This window comes from Pectinophora gossypiella, chromosome 8 (assembly GCF_024362695.1).
Source record: "Pectinophora gossypiella chromosome 8, ilPecGoss1.1, whole genome shotgun sequence".
NCBI lineage: Eukaryota > Metazoa > Arthropoda > Insecta > Lepidoptera > Gelechiidae > Pectinophora > Pectinophora gossypiella.
In genome coordinates, this window is record NC_065411.1 from 11470260 (window position 1) to 11490524 (window position 20265).

At 37.2% G+C, this 20265-nt stretch overlaps 2 protein-coding genes and 1 long non-coding RNA gene across 3 annotated transcripts; 2 read left to right on the top strand and 1 right to left on the bottom strand.

Annotated features, from left to right (window-relative positions):
- Window positions 1-16: 16 nt before the first annotated feature.
- Window positions 17-1619, bottom strand: LOC126369046 (rRNA methyltransferase 2, mitochondrial). Its single transcript, XM_050013333.1, has 3 exons — window positions 1297-1619; window positions 1006-1207; window positions 17-930 (listed from the first exon to the last, which is right to left on the bottom strand). The coding sequence occupies exons 1-3, from the start codon at window positions 1461-1463 to the stop codon at window positions 538-540; spliced, it is 762 nt and encodes a 253-aa protein (XP_049869290.1). The 5' UTR covers window positions 1464-1619; the 3' UTR covers window positions 17-537.
- Window positions 1620-2223: 604 nt separating this feature from the next.
- Window positions 2224-19774, top strand: LOC126369180 (DNA topoisomerase 3-alpha). The gene is made up of 15 exons (XM_050013474.1): window positions 2224-2549; window positions 2779-2988; window positions 3269-3521; window positions 3878-4048; window positions 4507-4682; window positions 5228-5510; window positions 5913-6124; window positions 6518-6629; window positions 15629-15858; window positions 16314-16449; window positions 16795-16955; window positions 17716-18193; window positions 18394-18679; window positions 19059-19180; window positions 19537-19774. Exons 1-15 carry the CDS (start codon window positions 2361-2363, stop codon window positions 19698-19700), a joined length of 3183 nt encoding a protein of 1060 aa, XP_049869431.1. The 5' UTR covers window positions 2224-2360; the 3' UTR covers window positions 19701-19774.
- On the top strand, window positions 6986-8745 carry LOC126369181 (uncharacterized). Its single transcript, XR_007566665.1, has 3 exons — window positions 6986-7244; window positions 7657-7883; window positions 8557-8745. It is a non-coding gene; the product is annotated as an uncharacterized LOC126369181 (long non-coding RNA).
- Window positions 19775-20265: the final 491 nt, after the last annotated feature.

The window sequence follows — 20265 nt, forward strand, 5'->3', positions numbered from 1 at the left end:
AAAGAAAACTAAAAAGTTTGTTGGATTTGCTAAAGTTTAATTTACAAAATCATGTTTTTAGTGATGGACATATTTATCTGGTATATGTATAATAGGCTATGATATTGGTAAAAAATGATGTGCTTCGAAAAATTATGCTATAACAGTGATTATAAAATTAAAGATTCTTTTGGTATATATATGATGTTTTATTATAAATATTCCGTTTTAACTTGTGCTTGGTTCAGTAGGTACAAATTAATCTTTATTATAATAAATATTATGGGATAATGTATTCTTGACAAAATAAATACAAAAATTGCACAACATCCAAATGTCTTTTTTGATATATGTGTTAAAAAATAAGTACATCTTTAGGACAATACTACTATGCATACTAGCTTATGTATATCAACTAGTAACTTATAAACTCTTGACTAATCTTATCTTGTACTTGAGTATGTGTTTACAGTATCTAAGTATTAGGTACTTAACAATATAAATGGAAGACATTTATTAGAAAACTTCGTTGTACATTTATAAATTGTCTTGTTACATTTATCCCCACTGGCCATGTTGCAGAGGCCTCTGGACCCCTTTGAAACCCTTAGCAAGAATGAACTTTTCAGATGACTCAGATCTACTTGCTTTAGGTTTTAAAATCTTTATGCTCTTGTAAAACCTTTCCAGATCCATCTCCAGTATAGGTACTTCTTTACCATCCCAAACCTTGAATAACAAGTTACCATCTATTTTAGTGACTAGTGCAGCAAATCTGATGGCCATGTAACATAGGCCTAGTATTCTGTCTTTATCAAGCTCCCTGACGCCTGTAGCACTGGGGGCCATGTCAGATAGAACAACATCAACTTTCGTACCTCCTAATGCAGCTATAACTTTATCATGCGCATCTGTTGTTGAGAAATCCATGTTGTTCATTATTGTTGCTCCCTACAACAAAAAAGGTAGTTACCAACCTTTATTTAGAACTTTTCCTTTATTTTAGTCATTTTAAATAATACTTACCTCAATGGGAAATATCTGCAGTTTATCTATAGATATCACTGTTCCTTTCGGTTTTTTAGGGTCTGCTCCATCAGCATTTGTTTTCTGGACGGCAACTTGCGTCCAGGAGCCCGGTGCTGCCCCTAAATCAACAACAGTAAGACCTGGCACGAGAATATTCGTCTTGTCATTCATTTCCAACAGTTTGAAAGCACTGCGACACCTAAACAAAGAAACAATCGTCAAGTTAGTGCTACAGATGTTGATAATGAGATGATATATTTACAAAAGAACAAGGGTTTTGATATGTACCTGTAATTATATATCTTGGCTTTCTCAACATAAGGATCAGCTTTCTGACGGCTAAGCCACTGCTGTGAAGTCTTTAACCTTTTGAGACAATTGACTAGGAAACACATTCTCGTAAAATTTAAGTTCTCTTGCGCGAACAGTCGCGAAGTTATCATTGTTTTGATCATGAGTTGTGAAGTGTTAAATATAATTATATCGCTTGTAAATTATAATTCAAGATTCACGTAAACAACGGCGCGATTAAAAAGCTCATTTCTTCGAATAAAAACGTAGATAGTCAAAATTAAACGACAGCCCAAGGGCCAAAATAAATGTCATTATCAGCTGTTTATTTTTTTTAATAAGAACAATTCTCACTTGTATATTTATCGGTAATTACCGATTTTTATACGATATTATAAATCGGTTGTTTTGTACCATAGACATTTTTTTTTTGTTTTTGTTTTCCCCGAAGGGTAAGGCAAAGGGAACTATGCCCATACAGCCATGTCTGACGTATTTTTTTTCTTGATGATTAATGAAATGATGAAAGGTGATGATGATGAAACCTAAGCCCCCACCCTCGGAGTAGACTCCTACTCCGAACCCCAAACGAATTAACTCAAAAGTCCGCATAAACTTTTGAGTTATGAAGCGGCTTCCTGACACGAAGCGAAAATAGGCAGATACACTTTGTTTATTGAATACTCCAATATAATAACACTCGCGAATGTCTTCCGACTAACTTAATGCGATCATTAACCACAAAACACCACTTCGTATTAATTATTTAGATTATTCAATGAAGAAAGCAACTGTCCCGTTCCCGTCTCCCGCCAAAAAGCCTTGTACCATAGACATAGACATAGAAAAGAGTATGTTATTTATGTTCCATTTTTCGGCCAATGGTCTTGACTTGTAACCAAAGCCGCAATAAATTAAAAAATAATGAAGTTGATTTCCCGCCGGGAGTTTTCTGTTTGTGACTTTCATCGTTATTTACATTCGTAAAAATATTTTTAATAACATTTTCATAACATCAAATATAAGATTTATCAATCAGATAATGATCTGTTTGTGAAAATATGAGATATTTGTTTTGCAATGGATATAACCTTAGTCGCAGAATTAATTTGCGTTTGTGTACAAATAAATTGCCTGTTTTTGTAATAACTAGGTTTAAATCTGAAACCATGAAGTATTTAAATGTTGCTGAGAAGAATGACGCCGCAAAAAATATTGCTGCCCACTTATCTCGTGGGACATCAAGAAGGGTAATAAATGTTTACTTTAATATGAGAATGTAGTGTCTTATCCTATTAATAATTGAATGAACTGTTTCCATCTATAAAAAACCATATAATAAACAATATTTCAACAAACTGAATCTTACCCAGGTAGCGACATAAACATTGCAAATATTTTTTATTGTTTTTCTACTAGATATTGCAGACAATGTATAAAGCACAGTAAATATTTTCAATGTTTGAAACGTGATTTTAGCGTGAGGGGCTGTCTCAATACAACAAGATATATGAATTTGAAGCGGAGGTTATGGGCCAGAAAGCTCAGATGGTTATGACGTCAGTATCTGGACACTTACTGGCACTAGAGTTTGTTGGATCGTATAAACACTGGCAGGCCTGCAACCCTTTGGTATTGTTTGATGCACCTGTGTTTAAGTATTGCCCTGAAAATTATGAGAAGATAAAGGTAAGGCTATGTTATTAGATGATTTGGAGGCTCAGGCTTTACCTGGGATTATCAAAGCGCACTCGGGGAGCATGCAGATGTAGGTGCTGAGTGTGCCCCTATCTTTGATGAGTATCAGATTTGAGATGTGTCACAATTACACTATCTAGCTGTTATGCTACTTAACCCCTTTCCTTCCAATGTCAATACCTTTTTCACTATAGTAACATAATATACATCAGTGCATTTTTTCTAATTTATTATAACCAGCAAAGTTACTTCAAAACTTGCGTTTTTCCAGAAAACTTTAGAAAGAGAAGTCCGAAGCTGTCAAGGATTAATAATATGGACTGATTGTGACAGAGAAGGAGAAAACATAGGTTTCGAAATTATACAAGTTTGCACAGCCATTAAAAGTAACATACCAGTGTACAGAGCAAAGTTCTCAGAGATCACAGCCGTGTCGGTGAGAAGGGCACTGGCTAACTTAGAACAACCTAATAAGAATATCAGTGATGCAGTTGATGTAAGGCAGGAGTTGGACTTGAGGATAGGTATGAAGTTTTTATACTGGACCTATAAATAATGTTGATAAACTATGCAACAGCCAATCAACTGAAAGTGGTGATATATAAAAAAAATAAAAATATACATATTAAAAAGATATATATAAAAATTATTAATAAGTGGATTATTAATTGATTTTTATAAAAAAATCATAAAGTTAAATGAAATATCATTGACAATATTTTTCAATCAATGTTGCATATCAACATCAACAATAAGTCAGTTGCAAATAATACTTGCACAGTTAATAGAGAATGTGGCTTAATAAGTCTCTTATTATAAATAATGCTGGATGCTGTATCATTCCTAAATAAATAAAAACCATATAATCTTATTACCCCAGGTGCAGCTTTCACTCGGTTTCAAACGCTCCGCCTTCAGAGGGTGTTCCCCACAAAGCTTGCAGAAAGCCTGGTCAGCTATGGGTCCTGTCAGTTTCCAACACTGGGTTTCGTCGTCGAGCGGTATCGCGCCGTGGAAGCATTCGTTGCTGAACCATTTTGGAAGATCAAAGGTTTGAAAACTTATACCGAAAATTACCGCACCAGATTTTGTGTATTTTATACTTTTTATAGCTACGGTTTTTACAGAACCTATCTAGAGTCGTAAACAGTGATGGGCCCAAAGCTGCAAAAAAGCCTTACTACTTGGTGTTTAGGCAGATAGAATCAAAGTACAAGAAAGATCAATTTGAAAAAGGCAGCCAGTGTTCTTGCTGCTATAGTTTTTACAACTGGAACATTTCTAGAACACATGTCGGTCGAAAGGTGTTCTCTTTACCACCACTAGTTCTGCTAATGAAGCGAATTTTCCGAAGACAAAAGAACTATTTTTTTCACTAGAAGCTGTCCACTCTAAGGAGATAAAATTTTACTACATATTCAAGCATGGTTGATTCTCCTTTAACACAAAATACTTATTACTATCAAGCCAATAAACTCCGCTTAACCTTGTGTGTTATTTACCCACTAGTAAATCACACAATGAATGGTCTAAGTGTGGACTTTGCGTGGGATCGAGTCCGTCTCTTCGACCGCGATGCTTGTCAAGTTCTTCACGACATATGCATGGAAAATCCTCAAGCTAAGGTGGTCGAGGTCAAGACCAAACCCAAGTCTAAATGGAGACCGCTGCCTTTGGATACTGTGGTAAGGAATACCTAATACTTGTATACCTTGCCGCACATTGTATGCAAAGAGTCAGCTTCTTGCGACTGCAATAAGAATAAAATCTTTCACAATACAAAATTAAAATCAAAATTCAAAAATATTTATTTTTCATAATTGGCTTACAAAGTTAGCGCTTTTTGAACGTCAAAAAATTTAATTACATATTATGTAACTAGCTGTAAAACTACTACCACATCGGAATCTGTAACGCTGAGGGAAAGACGTGGCCAGAAAACCTTCCAGCACAGGGCCCTAGTCCTACTGTTTCATGTTTTCCTTTCTTTTCTTTTTTTTTTAATCCAGTTTGTATTACATAATTTATAGTCTATTTTCCGCCTAAGCACCTAAAGCCAAATTATACAGAGTTACGACCTTACAACTTAATAGAGACTTCTCGTCGTATGACACAAATATATATGGTAGACTTAAAGGCACCATACACAGTACAAAACAACCTCCTGACATAAGAGACTGACAAACAAAGTCCTGTAAATCATAAACCATGTCCTAAATTATATTTGCAGGAACTAGAAAAACTAGGATCACGTAAATTAAAAATAAACGCAAAGGAAACGATGCGATTGGCTGAGAAGCTCTACACCCAAGGTTTGATCAGTTACCCTCGCACGGAGACCAATGAGTTCCCGAAGGAAATGAACCTAGGTCAACTGGTGGGGCTACAAACGGGGGACCCTAACTGGGGGGCCTTCGCGCAGGGCATCCTGGACAGCGGGGGGCCCACGCCGAGGCAGGGCAACAAGAGTGATAAGGCCCATCCTCCTATACATCCGACGAAGCATACCAATAGTAAGCTTCCATAGAATTACTTTTTTTTAGTATCTGATTGAAGAGGAATGTTAGATGCTAATAAAAAAATTAAAATTGCAAAAAGGCTATGTAAACGAACTTAAGACATTCTCGCGACGATACAATAAGACAAATAAAGATTTTCCACAGGAAGTCAAACATATTTTGAATTTTCTCATTATTGAATGAAGCATTACAATAGCTTTAGTGTTACTTCAAAATTAAGACTAGAAGTTAAACTAGGTATAAAAGTCCGTAGCACGAAAGAATTTCCGCGACGGCGGCGGTACTGTCGTAGATTCTGCATAGAATTATTATGACTATGATTTAGTGGCGTGATTTCGTGGAAACCTAGTCTATCTTTAGTCATCGTCTTGTAATAACACTGCTTATGTTTTACAGGTCTTTCCGGCAACGAACAGCGGCTCTACGAATTCATAGTCCGGTCTTTCCTCGCGTGTTGTTCCAAGGACGCGCAAGGTCAAGAGACGACCGCTTCTATAGACGTGGCCGGAGAACGATTCTCTGCCAGCGGACTCATGATCACTGCCAGGAACTATCTGGACGTCTACCCGTATGACAAGTGGTCTTCTAAAGAGATTCATGTTTATCAGGTACACACTTAAATTAATTAGATAGCCGTCTGTCTTACGTGGTCAAAATAAAAAATACAGCGACGCGTTTTAAAAATCCAGATGTATTTAAGTTTTATCCTAAAATTATAATATAGCCCAGAAATGGGACACTTCAAGCATAGAATAAAGGATTATTCTACATACAGGGTGTTAGTGACATCTTAATTAATTTTGCGACGGAAAATTCCACTTGATATCAACTCAGAATCATGGTCCGAATCATCCCTGAAAGTTTTCGTCACGGTGTCACTAACGCCCTGTATATAACGGACTCTCCGGCCCGCACCATTTTGTATCCATTCGCACTTTCTTGGGTCGTCCCCTACCTCTACATATATCCATCCACATTCACTCAACATATTTATCTTACAGAATGGTCAAACATTCAATCCTACGAGTATAGACATGCTAGACGGCACGACGTCACCTCCAAACTTGCTGACTGAAGCTGACCTCATCGCGCTCATGGAGAAACATGGCATTGGTAAGTATATTATTATGTAACTACGGTTACCTCATATATTTGCCTCGGAAGAAACATTGTATTCGATTGTATGATGGTACTCTGTGATTAAGAGTTGGCATTGGCAGAGGCAGTATCAAGAAGACTTTTAGTTTATACCACAGATCATATAATACTAACGTACAGATGCCTCACGTCATACAACGAAACTGTGCCGTTCTAACTCGGGCAATTCTTCGGGCTATTTTTAGTTCTAATAAATGACCACTAGATGCCGCTAAAACGCCCCTTTTTTAGCGGCATCTAGTGGTCATTTATTGATGGGATCGAACGAATCGAGCGACATCTAGTGAAATTTCAGCTAACTGAGTGCAAGTTATTGCAAGCACAATATATTTACTTAGAGTTAGAGTAAAATTAAGATAATAGATGGCGCAAACGGATTTTTTTTCTCAACGTTGACATGTTAGTATTATAATCTGTGACAATGATCTGTGACATTGTCAAGGTGACAGTTGTTAGTTGACATACGATTATATCTGATGTTTGGTGGGCAAAGAATACAAGGTCTTTGTTTGGTGGGGTTTATTGATTACGTCTTCATTTTGTATTGGCAAAAATATATCTCCAACTCCTGTAAGTATCTAATTAGTTACTAAAACTGGAAGATAATTAAAAACATAGCTAAGGTCCTACCTAGAACGCAATCGTCCCTTATCATCCCGGGCGTGTCGTAAACCCGACTGAGGAGAACCTTTATGAAAGACAAGTCTTTTCTAGCATGATGAAACATTACATTGGACCACCGGTTAAGCACCTGAGGACTTTGTATAAAGTGCTTCCAAATTGGTCTCTGCTTACTCGTGGCTCTGCCCAGCCTAATCGGGATTACAGGCGTGAGTATAAGTATGTATGTAGTAGATACTTTTTTGTGTAGCTGTCACCTATCTATGGTACAAATCATAATATACTGTTTGTTGAAAAAAAGTTAAATAAGTCTAGTTAGGCAGTGAGCGTGTTGTGAATTTAAGCCTGTAATTTATTTCAGATCTCTAAAGACGATGATAACCATTATGAAGAATGACATGCAAAGGCTATTTGAACCACATATCAACAATTTTCTGACCATGACCAAGTGATGAATATGATACAAGTCTACCTCATGAAAGCCACACTACTTTTCAAAGAAAAATATTTTCTTTGGAGTTGTAGATATTATAGTGAAAACTTAATCCTGACTTCTGTTCTGCATAAATGAGAATCGCACTATGCCAGGTATGTATGCTTAAATTATTATCCCATTAACCCATTTCTTTGAGCCCGAATATCTAAATGTTCAATAAAGTAGATAAATTTCAAACTCATCGGATTACATGCGTAATAGGTCATCCATGTGTCTAAATGTAAAAAATAGAGCCTACTATTACTACTCATTGGTATATGAGAGTATTAACTCACACTTACTCTCCTTCTCAGGGCAGACAGAGCAGAGTTTTGGCACACAAGTTTTGTCATACATTGCAATATACCTACTATTATTATATAGTCACTATTACTCTAATATAAAATAGGTCATAATGGTAGACTTGTTTGCATCTCAAACGATGAACCCGGTTCAAACCCTGGTACCGGACTTGCATTAATTTAATTTAAACAGTTCACATCTAGCACACTTGGCCTGACCATTATAGGTAGCGATACAGCCTATCGTTAGCCTAACGGAAAGCTAGTGAGGTGCGTGTGCTTAGTTCATCTTGTGATGAATGTTACTTTGACTACCTCAATGGGATGCAAGATCTTGCTTATGTTATGTTATTATATTATCTGTGATACATAGATAAACTAATGCCTATAATACCTAATGGGTGGTAGAAATGTTTTGTTCTGAATATCATTGCCGATCAAAATTAATGTGCTCTTTTAATAACTATTATATTTTCATTTGTAGGTAACATAATATAGCGAGTACCCTGGTTGAGTCAAGATAATATAAAATAAGTGGAAAGATAATGTGGCCCAAGTAGTAAAGGAAAGGATGTGCAAACAGCCGAATGTGAATCTGGCAATAATGTGCCTGTTTAAATGAGTTTTAGTTGAGTACCAAATAGTTACCTAGGTTTTCCTGGGAAAAACACTGATCCAGCTTTTCTGATTCAACTGAGTTTGTGTATGGTTTTGAATAAATAACTAAACAATAGAAATGTGTCTTTTTTATTTTACTATCCCCTTTCCATTACATAGATAGATATCATTTAAAGTAACTATAAATAATTAATTGTTCATTACAATTTATATAAAAGTAGTATTAGTATATTATAATTAAGATACCTACTTGATTATTAAAATTAACAAATTTAATGAAGTTGGATTTTTTTTTAATGACTAGAATGAAAATACAATAAATATTCAATTAAACTACTTCTTTAATTCAAAAGGTATTACATTTTGTTATTGTTAGATACAATACTAATTTCTTTTTTAACACTTTGCATTTTGGCGTGTCTTCAGTAATTGACAACCGTCTTCTCTTCGGCGTGTTGCACTGGTATGCTACTGCTGGCGGCTCCACGAGCTCTTCAAGTTCGCAGTCGCGAAGCCGTTTATTTTTGTACACCTTTTTCGGTGTCAGTACTTTAAAAGTACCTGATGAACCTAAAACGAAAAATAGTATGTATTAAATAATGTCGTGAATCTTATCTTCTTATCGTGGGTGGAATACCAGCCTCATCAACCCTAGTGTCAGGGTTATGATTGAGTCGCCAAAGGCCCCAAAAGATGAATGTAAAGCAAAGTTGTTGGAGATAACAATACCTAACATAAAGGAAGAAAAGGCCAATTATAACATTCATTAAAGTAGGTAGGTAACTAACGTATTAACGTAGCCATTTTATAAATATTAAAATGTGTATGATAAGTGATTCCTAAAAGATAGACATAGGTAGGTACTTATAAAAAACCACAATACATTGTTTTGTTATATCTCAAAACCATTAGGCAGCTTTTTCGATGAAAGCTCCCACTAGTCTTGATTTTTTTCGGACATAGATTGAACATCAGCGCTCAAAAAGTGGGACGCAAAGTTACTGTTAATATAGCGACGTGACAGTATTTCTCCGCGGTGCGCGATTAGGCGCCGAACTGGCAACATGCGAAGTGCGTGGTAAAAAGTTGCAAATATAGAAGCTCAAAGAAAAAAATATGTAACACTTCTTGTAAGTCATGACATTGGTGCTAATTCCTGTGGTGGGAGCTTTGTTTTATAATATTATTATAATGACAGATAGAATAAAAAAATAATAATGACAGATCTCTCAATGCGTCTTATCGGGGCTTCGGGGGATGCTAGGGCTGGTAGTTATTTCTGTCAGAGAATTAGCCTGGCGATTCAGAGGGGTAATGCTGCCAGCCTGTTGGGCACCTTGCCTCGATGTGACGCATTGGAGGAGGTGTTTTATTTATAGGGTGTGTTTGTTTTGTTTTTGTTTGAATAAATTGATTTTAATTATAATGACAGATATAACTTAAAATAAAATAAATAAAAATAATGATTAGATTACTGACGTGTTAAAGGCAACCAGACGAGATATAGAATGTAAACAAAGTTTCAGAGGTTCAAAACATTTATATTTGAATAAATTATCATAAAGTTCGAATTTTAATCGCTGTCGTCTGTACTACACAAAGATGATTCGTCGGAAGAGTCCGAGTCAGCTGTGTTTATGATAAAACTATCTATCGTATTATCAATCATGTTGTCAATACTGTGTTTAAATCAACAACTACTCATAATACCAGCAAAAATCAAAAATAAAAGTAACAGAAACGGAATAATAAGAACAAAAATCTAAGTAGGTAAATACGGGGACGAAAAAATATGTATCACTTCGAACGCAATCCAAACAGAAATGAACATGTTCATAAAATGGCGGTCCAAATGTTGACAGCTGCGGTACCGACTGCTTTCCTGTACCTACCACGAAACACAACGACAGCTGTCGTTGATCAACTGACGCCATAACTGCGCGTACGAATGATAACACACACAGACAGAGATGATAATCCCTGGTGGTTATCGCAATGTAACTCAGTAATGGTCCGTTTGTTTACGTTTTTATCTCGTCTGGCTACGCTGCGGTATAGGTTTTGCGTTAAAGAGCCACAAACATAGTAGGTACCTACCCACTTAAGTAAGTGGAATGATAAGGCTTTATTACCTACATTAACTCGATTCATCTGCCACACACGATGCGTCAGGTCATCGTGTGTACCAATGTAACCTACCTACCTATAAAATGTATGACGAAATCGTGGGTCGCCCACCAATGAACTGTTTATTATAACACTGCCCGATCCTGATGCCCGAGCCCGCGATCTCGACGCATCGCGTTTGGGTAGTTTAATAACCGCTATAATATATACCTATAAGCCCTGTAAGCGCGGTGCACTGTTTTGTACAAGATTGTAAACAACTACGTCTCAATTCCGTGTGTCGAGCAACTATAGACTTTATGTCATTATAAAGATAAGATCCATTCTAGCTTGTTGCGTTGCGCGAGGTCACGTGTTATTACGATTGTAGGTAAGTAGGTAGGCAGGTACCTACCTACTGGCTGAGTCGCGCAAACGCAAATGATAGATACGTACGTACGATGCGATGCGATGCGTAGTAGGTACCTAGGTATGTAGGTAAATCTGCCTGTATGTTTGTTACCCCTTCAGGCTTAAACAACTGGTCACGTTATGGTAGGTTACATTACCTACCCATCTACGACAATCGCCGTCTGCGTAAAGTTGAAAGCGAAAAGCTACTTTTCTACCTATAGCTACCTAACTTACCTAGGTAGATACTTAACTATTAAGGTATTATAAACTGCCTATATATGTCCCACTGCTGGGCACAGGCCTCCCCCCAATCAACCGGAGGGGGTATGGAGCATATTCCACCACGCTGCTCCACTGCGGGTTGGTGGAGGTGTTTTTACGGCTAATAGCCGGGACCAACGGCTTAACGTGCCTTCCGAAGCACGGAATCATCTTACTTTTTCGGACAATCAGGTGATTCAAGCCTAAAAGTCCTTACCAAACAAAGGACAGTCTCACAAAGTGATTTCGACAATGTCCCCTTCGGGAATCGAACCCGGACCTCCAGATCTTGAGCCTATCGCTCTAACCACTAGACCACGGAGGCTGTCAATTTGTCATTAAGGTATTAAGTAGGTATTATAGATAGTAGGTAGGTATCTTGGTATAGGTACAATAAAGTAATATTTTACGTCTTTAATTATTTTAAACCCTACAATTTATGTTAATACGGCTTTCTTATAGTTTAGTTACTGAAAATGGTTCGGAATCGAGACGTCTATAGGCACCTATCGAACCTATCTATCATCACAGCCCGGACACTTCATACAAACAACCTATCCCCTACTTTAAACATTTAACTAGGTAGGTAGGTACCTACATTAACTTGTCTACATCTAAGTAGTAGGTAAGTTGTAATTAGCTAGGTACCTAACATTTCAAAAAAACTCAAGGTCGGTAGGTATCATTCATGTAGGTAATAACTCACTATCACTATACTAAAACCCAATATTATGTAGATATTCAAGCAATAGGTAGGTACCTAACCTACAATAAAAATTTGATTGTATTTGTATTAATTCGGTGGTAGGTAAGTACCTACCTACCCAATTGTAGGTAATAACTTGACAAATTAATTGTGCTTACCTGGTGAGGAAGTGCTTGAGCGATTTTGAACGTCTTGAGTCTGATATGGTTCCAGAACTGCACTTCTCTGGAGTCTTTTTCTATGACCAGTCTCATTTCGTACATACTTGATATTGAAATGGTCAATGCATAAATACCTTGACCGCAAATTTTCTGCAGGCAAGTGGGCAATGTTCATATTACCTACAAGAAAAGAATATAATTTTCAATAAAACATAAATAGCCTATAGATGTTCCACTGCTGGATCGTCTCTACCCTCAAATAACAGGAGGTAATCGTTTTGGTGGTAGCCCGGACCAACTATATAATTTCTGAAGCAAAGCTTACTCTTACTTTTTCGGACAATTAAGTGACTTAGTCCGCAATGTCATAACTAAACAAAGATTAATGGTTGGATCATGGTAGTGGTTCCCTGGAAGAAATTGCTTAAACAGGCCTCCCATGTGTACTGTAGTAGGTATGTTGCATAAATGCGATCATTAAAAATATTTGATTTGTGATGAATAATCTCACAAAGTAATTTTGATAATATCAGAAACAGTACCCGGACCTCCAGATCATAAGCCTAATGTTCTAATCAATAATACACAGAGGCAGAATCTACTAATACAGCAACTTTTGACATGTCTTATTAAGTTCTTGTAGGTACCTACCTATACATAATGTATGTATAGATTGTTACCTGCTGAAAGGTGGTCAGGTGTGAGCGAGACCAAGATACTAGGTATACCTCATTTGGGTTCCTGGCTTCTGTACACAGTCCGGATGTGTGAAATTGGTACAAAACTGTAGGTTTGGTAGATAGTAGTTTATCTTAGGTATCTATTAAGACTGTATAAGAAGAAATAAATTAATGTTTTATTTTTATTTATTTTCATCTTAAATTAAAAGTAAATGTGTAAGTAGATATCTGGGGGGCCAAAATGGCTACATCAAAGCAATTCATCTAAGAAATCAATATTGCTATTTGACATTTGTTTGCATCGCACACTTACTTTTTAAATGCACAAATGTGAAACTGCAATATTGCTTTCTTAGATGAATTGCTTCGATGTGGCTATTTTAACCGCCCTGGTCTATAAAATGTTCAATAAAACAGTCCAAAATTCAGCAATAATTATGTACTTGATTGACTTTTTTTAACTTTTGTCCCTTTTATTCCACAGTTCACTTGGAAATATAAATCCATCGCATACAGTATTGGTATATAGTAGGTACTTTACAAGTTTTTGACTATTCCAGTGCTTTAGTAGTTATAGCAATTGGTTCAGAATCTGGAGGCCCTAAGTTCCCAGTAAGAATATGTTAAAAATCACTAATTATGATTTTCAAGTTTGATAGTATCTATATGCCATGCTAAATTACCCAATTGTACAAAAGTTAATTTAATAATTCCAAATTGACATTGAGCACAATACCTAATTATATTATGTTCTTCAGACAGAAAAAACTGTTCTACTACTCTAAACTGTTGATCTCAGCTTGAGTTTAAGTATTACATTAATTATGGTAAACTAAATGATAAATGGTGACAAATGATAAACCGATTAGGTACCAAAATAATAGTCTAGCAAGTAGGGGGAGTGGCAATAACTTTCCCACCATGTTAATTAGGTATTTCTTTTTATTTTATTCCAGTTTTGATTGTCATTGATTCTTTCAAATTGTTTGTTTGATAACTTTTTGCAGTTTAATATTAAAAATAAATAAAAGTAAACATTTAACTACTTACCGCAATTCTCAAGCCATACTTTTAGGCGGTTGACGTCATCCCACGGAAAACGGAACATTGACTTCTGTTCCGAAGAATTTGTACAATTATAATAAGAACAATTGTGTGCAGACATTTTTTATAACCACTGTTCCTGTGCCGCTACGTGAAAGCAGGTTTCATGAAGCCAAATCAAAGTCCGATTTCAGTCCAGGGTCAGTTTGTAAACCACAATACACAAAACGTAGAAGGCGCGTTCGACTCGTAATTCAAACGAAAACAAACATTTTCAAACATAGGTAGGTTACTAACCTACCTACGTTATTTGAAAGTTGCGTTTTTTTTGTTCTCAAATTTAGTTTTAAATGATATTTATAGGTGGTTATATTTTTTTTTTAAATTTGATATTGTATCTCCCATAATTTATGAGAATTACAACTAAACATTTAATTAATTCAATAAAATGTATTTTGCAAATAAACACAAACTTTTAAAAACGTAATATTTTATTATCTGTGGCAAAGCTAGATCGATGTTGCAATAATTAACGATAGATGGCGCAACTTTAAGCGAGCTTCTTACACATAATTATAGATGGCGTTAATAAAAACGAGAACGTTCAACCCCTCAACAAGCTCCATACTCGACGTAGTTCCGACGTAAATCCGCTAGAGTAACCACTAAATTTAAAAATATAAAAATCTCCATTAAATGCCAATATCTTTGATTAACTTTTGGTTGGAGTATAACTTTTAAATTATAAAACATAATTTTAGTGCCTATTTATCGATTATTGGCTTTTAAAGAAACTTTAATTACAAATCGGTACTATTAGCGTCATCTATTGAAATTTTTTTGAACAATGTTTCCTAATGTTCGCGATGAGAACCCATGGTTTATACTATCTGGTTGACCAATCCTTTGCCTAAGGGATAGGTACACGAAAGTACCTATGAGGCTGGCATGATCACTCAGGGTGTTCAAAGCCTCGTTAAAAATAAGAATATAAAAAAAAGAGTTGGCATTATGAAACATCATGGTCACCTTCAATTATATTGTAAGTGCTCCCTAAAAGCTTGCAATGCATCCACATTAGCGGAATCTAATTGCGTTGCCATAACAATGTCTGGCGAAAATTACCGACGCATTGTGTTCTTTCTAACATGGTAGACTTGGAATGATGGCCTATATGTATTATTGGGCGATAAGTTCATCCCTTGTCATCATAAGGTTCGTTATATCCGTCTTAGGATGAATACTCCTCTAAGCTACAAGTTATTTTTGATTTCTTGTGGCTCTGCCCACCATATACCATAATGGGGCGCATACGATTAAAAGGCGATTCCGGACGTGAGTTCATGTATACAGGCTGTTAGCGACATCGTAACGAATACTCAGGGGGATGATTCAGACTGAATCATGATTAATTACGATGTCACTTACACCCTATACAAGTACGTAAGGGTATTGACACTTGATATACACTCGGAATCATGGTCTGAAACATCCCTCAAAGTTTTCGTTACGATGTCACTTACACCCTGTATGTATGTAAAAGTAAGTCGAGTATTATAACCCTAGGGACGGACGCAACCCACGCCGAGCACATAGAAACAATAAAGAGCCGGTCGTACGTAGCGCTAGCGGACGCGATCCATTTCGTGCCGGGGCTGCTAGGCATGGGCCTGGTGGAGGGGTACGACGCTATGGGGCTCAATATCTCCAAGCCGCACCTGCGCGCTCAGTTGGAGGCCGACCTTAAAGCTATCAGCGAGGGGAGGAAGCAACCGCAGGTTGTTTTGGCTGAACAGGTAACGAGACAATTACTTTTGAATTTGCGATACTCGTTTTCTTAATATTTTTAAAAGTGTGTCTTTTATGTATTGGAATAGTGTTTATAGAGCAATACCAGTCATCAGAATTAAATAAAAAACTAATTAAATAGATCGTTTTAAAAAACTAATTAAAGGTAATTAAATGGTCGTTTTCACAGGGTCCGCGTACCTAACCTGAAGATTTGACCGGTTCGGTTTTTCACAGAACCCCAATACAAGTTAGATCATATACCTCTGAAAATACATTTCTCGGGAACGTGGGTTTCCTCACTAACTGAATAGATATTTATAGTGAATAAAAGCAATGACTTTCATTTCAATTCATCGACAATTCATGGTGAGGAGAGGGGGTAGGGGATAGTGATATACCCCCGTTACGGGGATACAGGGTAGATGCTATGTTATGTCACGTATACCTAAACCTGTTGCAGATAGCGAAGTACAAGGAAGTATACCTAACAGTGACGGCGGAGGCGAACAAGATTGACGCGGCGCTCGCCGAGCGGTTCAGCGAACGACCCAACGAGTACACGCCCAGCGTTGAGAACATGCCGGACATGCCCTCAGGTATATTTATTAGACATTTATCGTCCCTGGCTTGTTGTACTAATTTCTCACTTTTCATCAAGTGGAACCGTGAGATTATCGTCATCACTTACCGCCTTCGGGGCCTTTGGTGGTAATCCACCTCATAACCCACACGATAGAAGAGAAGACTTACCGCGAAGACCAGACTAAAAAAATATTGTAGCAACTTTCTTACTTCATCATCAGCCGTACGACGCCCACTGCTGGGCATAGGCCTCCCCCAAGGATCTCCACGACGATCAGTCCTGGCTTTTGGCTCCACTTTCTTACTTATTACTTTTTAATAAATTATTTGGCAGAATAAAATGTGACCTTAATTCTCAGCTCTGAAATGCCCCAAGTGCGGCTCGGACATGGTGGTGCGTCCTAAGAAGAACAGCGACGAGTTTTTCATCAGCTGTATATCGTTTCCCAAGTGCAAGAACGCGGTGTGGTTCCCGACCATCGTCAAGACGTTGCAAGTCCTACCTGATTCCTGTCCTTCGGTACTTATTTCATACTTACTTCTTTTTTATTACTCAAACAAGGTACAATTTAAACATTATAACAGCGAGCCCTGCACTAGGGATCACCCTGTATCGCAGTGGCTCAATGAGATACAATTTTCATTGTCTTCTGATACCTTGCACTGTAAGAGCCCTTAGCTAAATAAATCTGCAATAAGTCACGTCAAAAAATCAAATCAAATAGCAGTAGTTAACGTAATGTAACTTGTACCGTCCGTTCTTTCATTGTGTATGCTTGAAAAAGTAGAATTTGGTGATACTATTTTTATGCACTGTAATCTGCAATGTACCTAACCTGAATTGATGCAATAAACGTTATTATTATTATTAATCATTTATTTGCAGTAAATGTGGTACATTGGTTGTTCTAAATTAAAGTTTCACACATTTAACCAAAACAATATTGGTATGCAAATACAGAGAGGTCGTGGAACACACAATTACAAAAAAAAAACAATTAAAAAATCTGATAACTTGCGATTGATATAAATAAAGAGGTGAAGTTTATGTGTTTGTTCGTAGGAAGTAATCTCTGGAACTACCGAATCGATTTTTAAATTCTTTCACCAGTAGACACCTACATTATTCCTATATTTAATAACCGAAGCTAATAATATATAGATTCATTCAAAACCAAGAGCTTCGGTAATACCGTTAGTGTTTCATAAAATACCGATTCATTCGTTTCGGTCACAGCACAGTTACATTTTACAATTGGTCATAATTTATTTTATTCCAGTGTGGTCCCAACTACAAGAAGATCAAATTCGAATGGAGAAACAATTCAATAAGCCATTTATACCCGCCTCCATATGTCGGCTGCATCGGCGGTTGCGACACGACATTCTTAGAACTACTCAAAATCAACTTATCTTCAGTCAGAAACTTAGGGAACCGAACTCAACAAACCGGAACAAATAACACTATAACCGGTCTAAGTACAAGAGACACTACTAGCACAATGGTTCCCGCACCATCGAGAACCAATCAAACTAGGCCGAATAATACTCAAACTAGGCCTGCCAACCAGCCAAGACAGACTGTCAATTCACAGCCGAGGCAATTTCTACCTCCACCAACGGTAAATAGAGGTCAAAATGCCGGGCCCAGGATGCCGGCGCCGCGGGGAAGTGGAGACCCTGATGACAATAATGTTATCTGTGGGTGCAACAAAGCGGCCATTTTGCTTACTGTGAGGAAACAAAATGCTAACTGTGGTAAGTAACCACTTCAATAAGTTATTCAAAGTTCCATGATCATCAAGTATGATATAGTCAAAAGCTAATTTGCTTGATTTCTCTTGTGTATTTCTATCTTTAACGAATAACAAGTTATCATTGATTTTACATCCCATAAATTATTTTGGATATGTCTTATTTGTTTCAAGCATTTCACAATCCAAATATTGTTATTACAGGCAAGAAATTTTACAAGTGCCCAGATGGTGGATGCGATTTTTTCCTATGGGCACCTGAATCTTTAGAAACGGGCACTAATAACTTCGATACACCTCCAGCCTCCAATTCATGGAATGCAAATAATGCAAGTCAAAATAATTCTGGTTGGGGGAATGACTCTGGTAATAGTCGGGGCAATGCGCAAAATAGTACAAGGGGGTGGGGCATTACACCTAGCTCCTCGAGAGATAGCTATCCTAGCAATGAAGATGATGTCATGTGCAATTGTGGCGTGCCCTGTAAGAAGTAAGTGTTTATTTTAATTAATTTGACAATGGTGTTAATTCCCGTGATTTCCAGTAGACACCATCTAATTTTATTTTTAGTTATAACTGCCATTTTCTTATCCTCCGAAAAGGAAAGGGACAGGTAATCGACGTAAAATTGTTGTTGTTGTTGTTGCGTAAAATTTATGGAACACACGTCAGTTTTAAGCAGAAATTTAAACTACCCTCTCAAAATTTGCCAATACTCACTCATTAATTTTAAATTTAGCAACTGTCAATCATCCGTCCCTTTCCTTTTTAGCGGATTATAAAATTAGGATGTGTCTGCAGGAATCAGGGCCACAGGACAAATTAATCCAAAATAAGTCTAAAAATAAAGAGTATTGTATATTTTTCAGAGTAACAGTTCATAAAGAGGGTCCGAACAAAGGGCGGCCGTTCTACGGGTGTCCGAAGGAATTCAATAATCGCTGCAATTTCTTCCAATGGGCTGATGGCGGCGGTTCGAACACTACTACTGGTGAGTTTGCACCTATTAATACGCTATTTGTACGTATAAGGTATCCGTAATGATGTGCCAAGCCTGTTGGGCAGACCTGAATACTTTTTACTACGGCACCATGTCTATGACCTTTAGTTGGACGTTTATTGGACTTTCCAAATTCCGAATTTCATATATGTTGGGTAAAATAAAAAGTGCTTCAGAGTGCACGTTAACCTATTGCTCCTGGCTATTAGCCGTAGAACAGCTCCACCTACTCGCCACCTGGAGGAGTATGCTCCATACTCCCTCCGGTTGATTGAGGGGAGGCGTGTATGCCCAGCAGTGGGATGTATATAGGCTGTTTATGTATGTTATGTTTTATGTTTGTCAAGAGTGGGGAGCTAGCAGTAGCAGCAGTAACACTAGAGGTCGCGGTCGTGGGCGGGGAGGCAGGGGTGGCGGCGGGGGGAGTGACGCCGGGCGCGGGAGAAGGTGTGGCATCTGTCGACAGGAGGGACACACTCGCAGCCGCTGTCCTAATGCCAATGCTGATTAATACACACTACGAATAATGGCCGATCAATCTAGGCATCTTAAAAAAAAGTCAATTGGCATACAAGGTCGAGATTTCCAGACACAAAGGTACACAGGTAATTCGGTTTTACGACTTTAAAGTCACATCTTCACTTATTAACAGTTGTGATTGTAGTATAATGTGAAGTTATTCAAAACAAAGAAAGGGTTACCCAGTTAGTAAAGAATGTTGTATTTTCTTTTGGGCACTAAAGTCGACCGAAGCGAGCACTTTTAAGTACACATTCTACGTCGTAGTAAACGAGCGTCACAAAGGCGCGTGGACACCAATCAATGAGGTGATAAAATATGATAACAAAATGTGCCACTTTTTGATGTGATAATAGATATTGTAAGTATTGTAATTAGTTATAAGGATAATTGTTACAATAGTAAAGCATTTTTAATTTATTATCTTTTTGGTTTTTATTCACAAGCGTTTATTTATTTAGGATAAACTTATTATGTATCTATTGGTCACTTGATCGCTATGTAGTGTATTGATGATCGCGAAAAATGTGTAAAAAACTGATGAAAATCCCAACGGG

Excerpts from the sequence above, each read along its gene's own strand:
- LOC126369046 (XM_050013333.1), bottom strand. The coding sequence starts at position 1,463 with ATGATCAAAACAATGATAACTTCGCGACTGTTCGCGCAAGAGAACTTA. Across the intron at positions 1,208-1,296 it reads GCCAAGATATATAATTACAG|GTGTCGCAGTGCTTTCAAAC; the intron begins GTACATATCAAA and ends TTCTTTGTTTAG. Across the intron at positions 931-1,005 it reads TGCAGATATTTCCCATTGAG|GGAGCAACAATAATGAACAA; the intron begins GTAAGTATTATT and ends TTTTTGTTGTAG.
- LOC126369180 (XM_050013474.1), top strand. The coding sequence starts at position 2,361 with ATGAGATATTTGTTTTGCAATGGATATAACCTTAGTCGCAGAATTAAT. Across the intron at positions 3,522-3,877 it reads GGAGTTGGACTTGAGGATAG|GTGCAGCTTTCACTCGGTTT; the intron begins GTATGAAGTTTT and ends TTATTACCCCAG. Across the intron at positions 15,859-16,313 it reads AGGTTGTTTTGGCTGAACAG|ATAGCGAAGTACAAGGAAGT; the intron begins GTAACGAGACAA and ends AACCTGTTGCAG.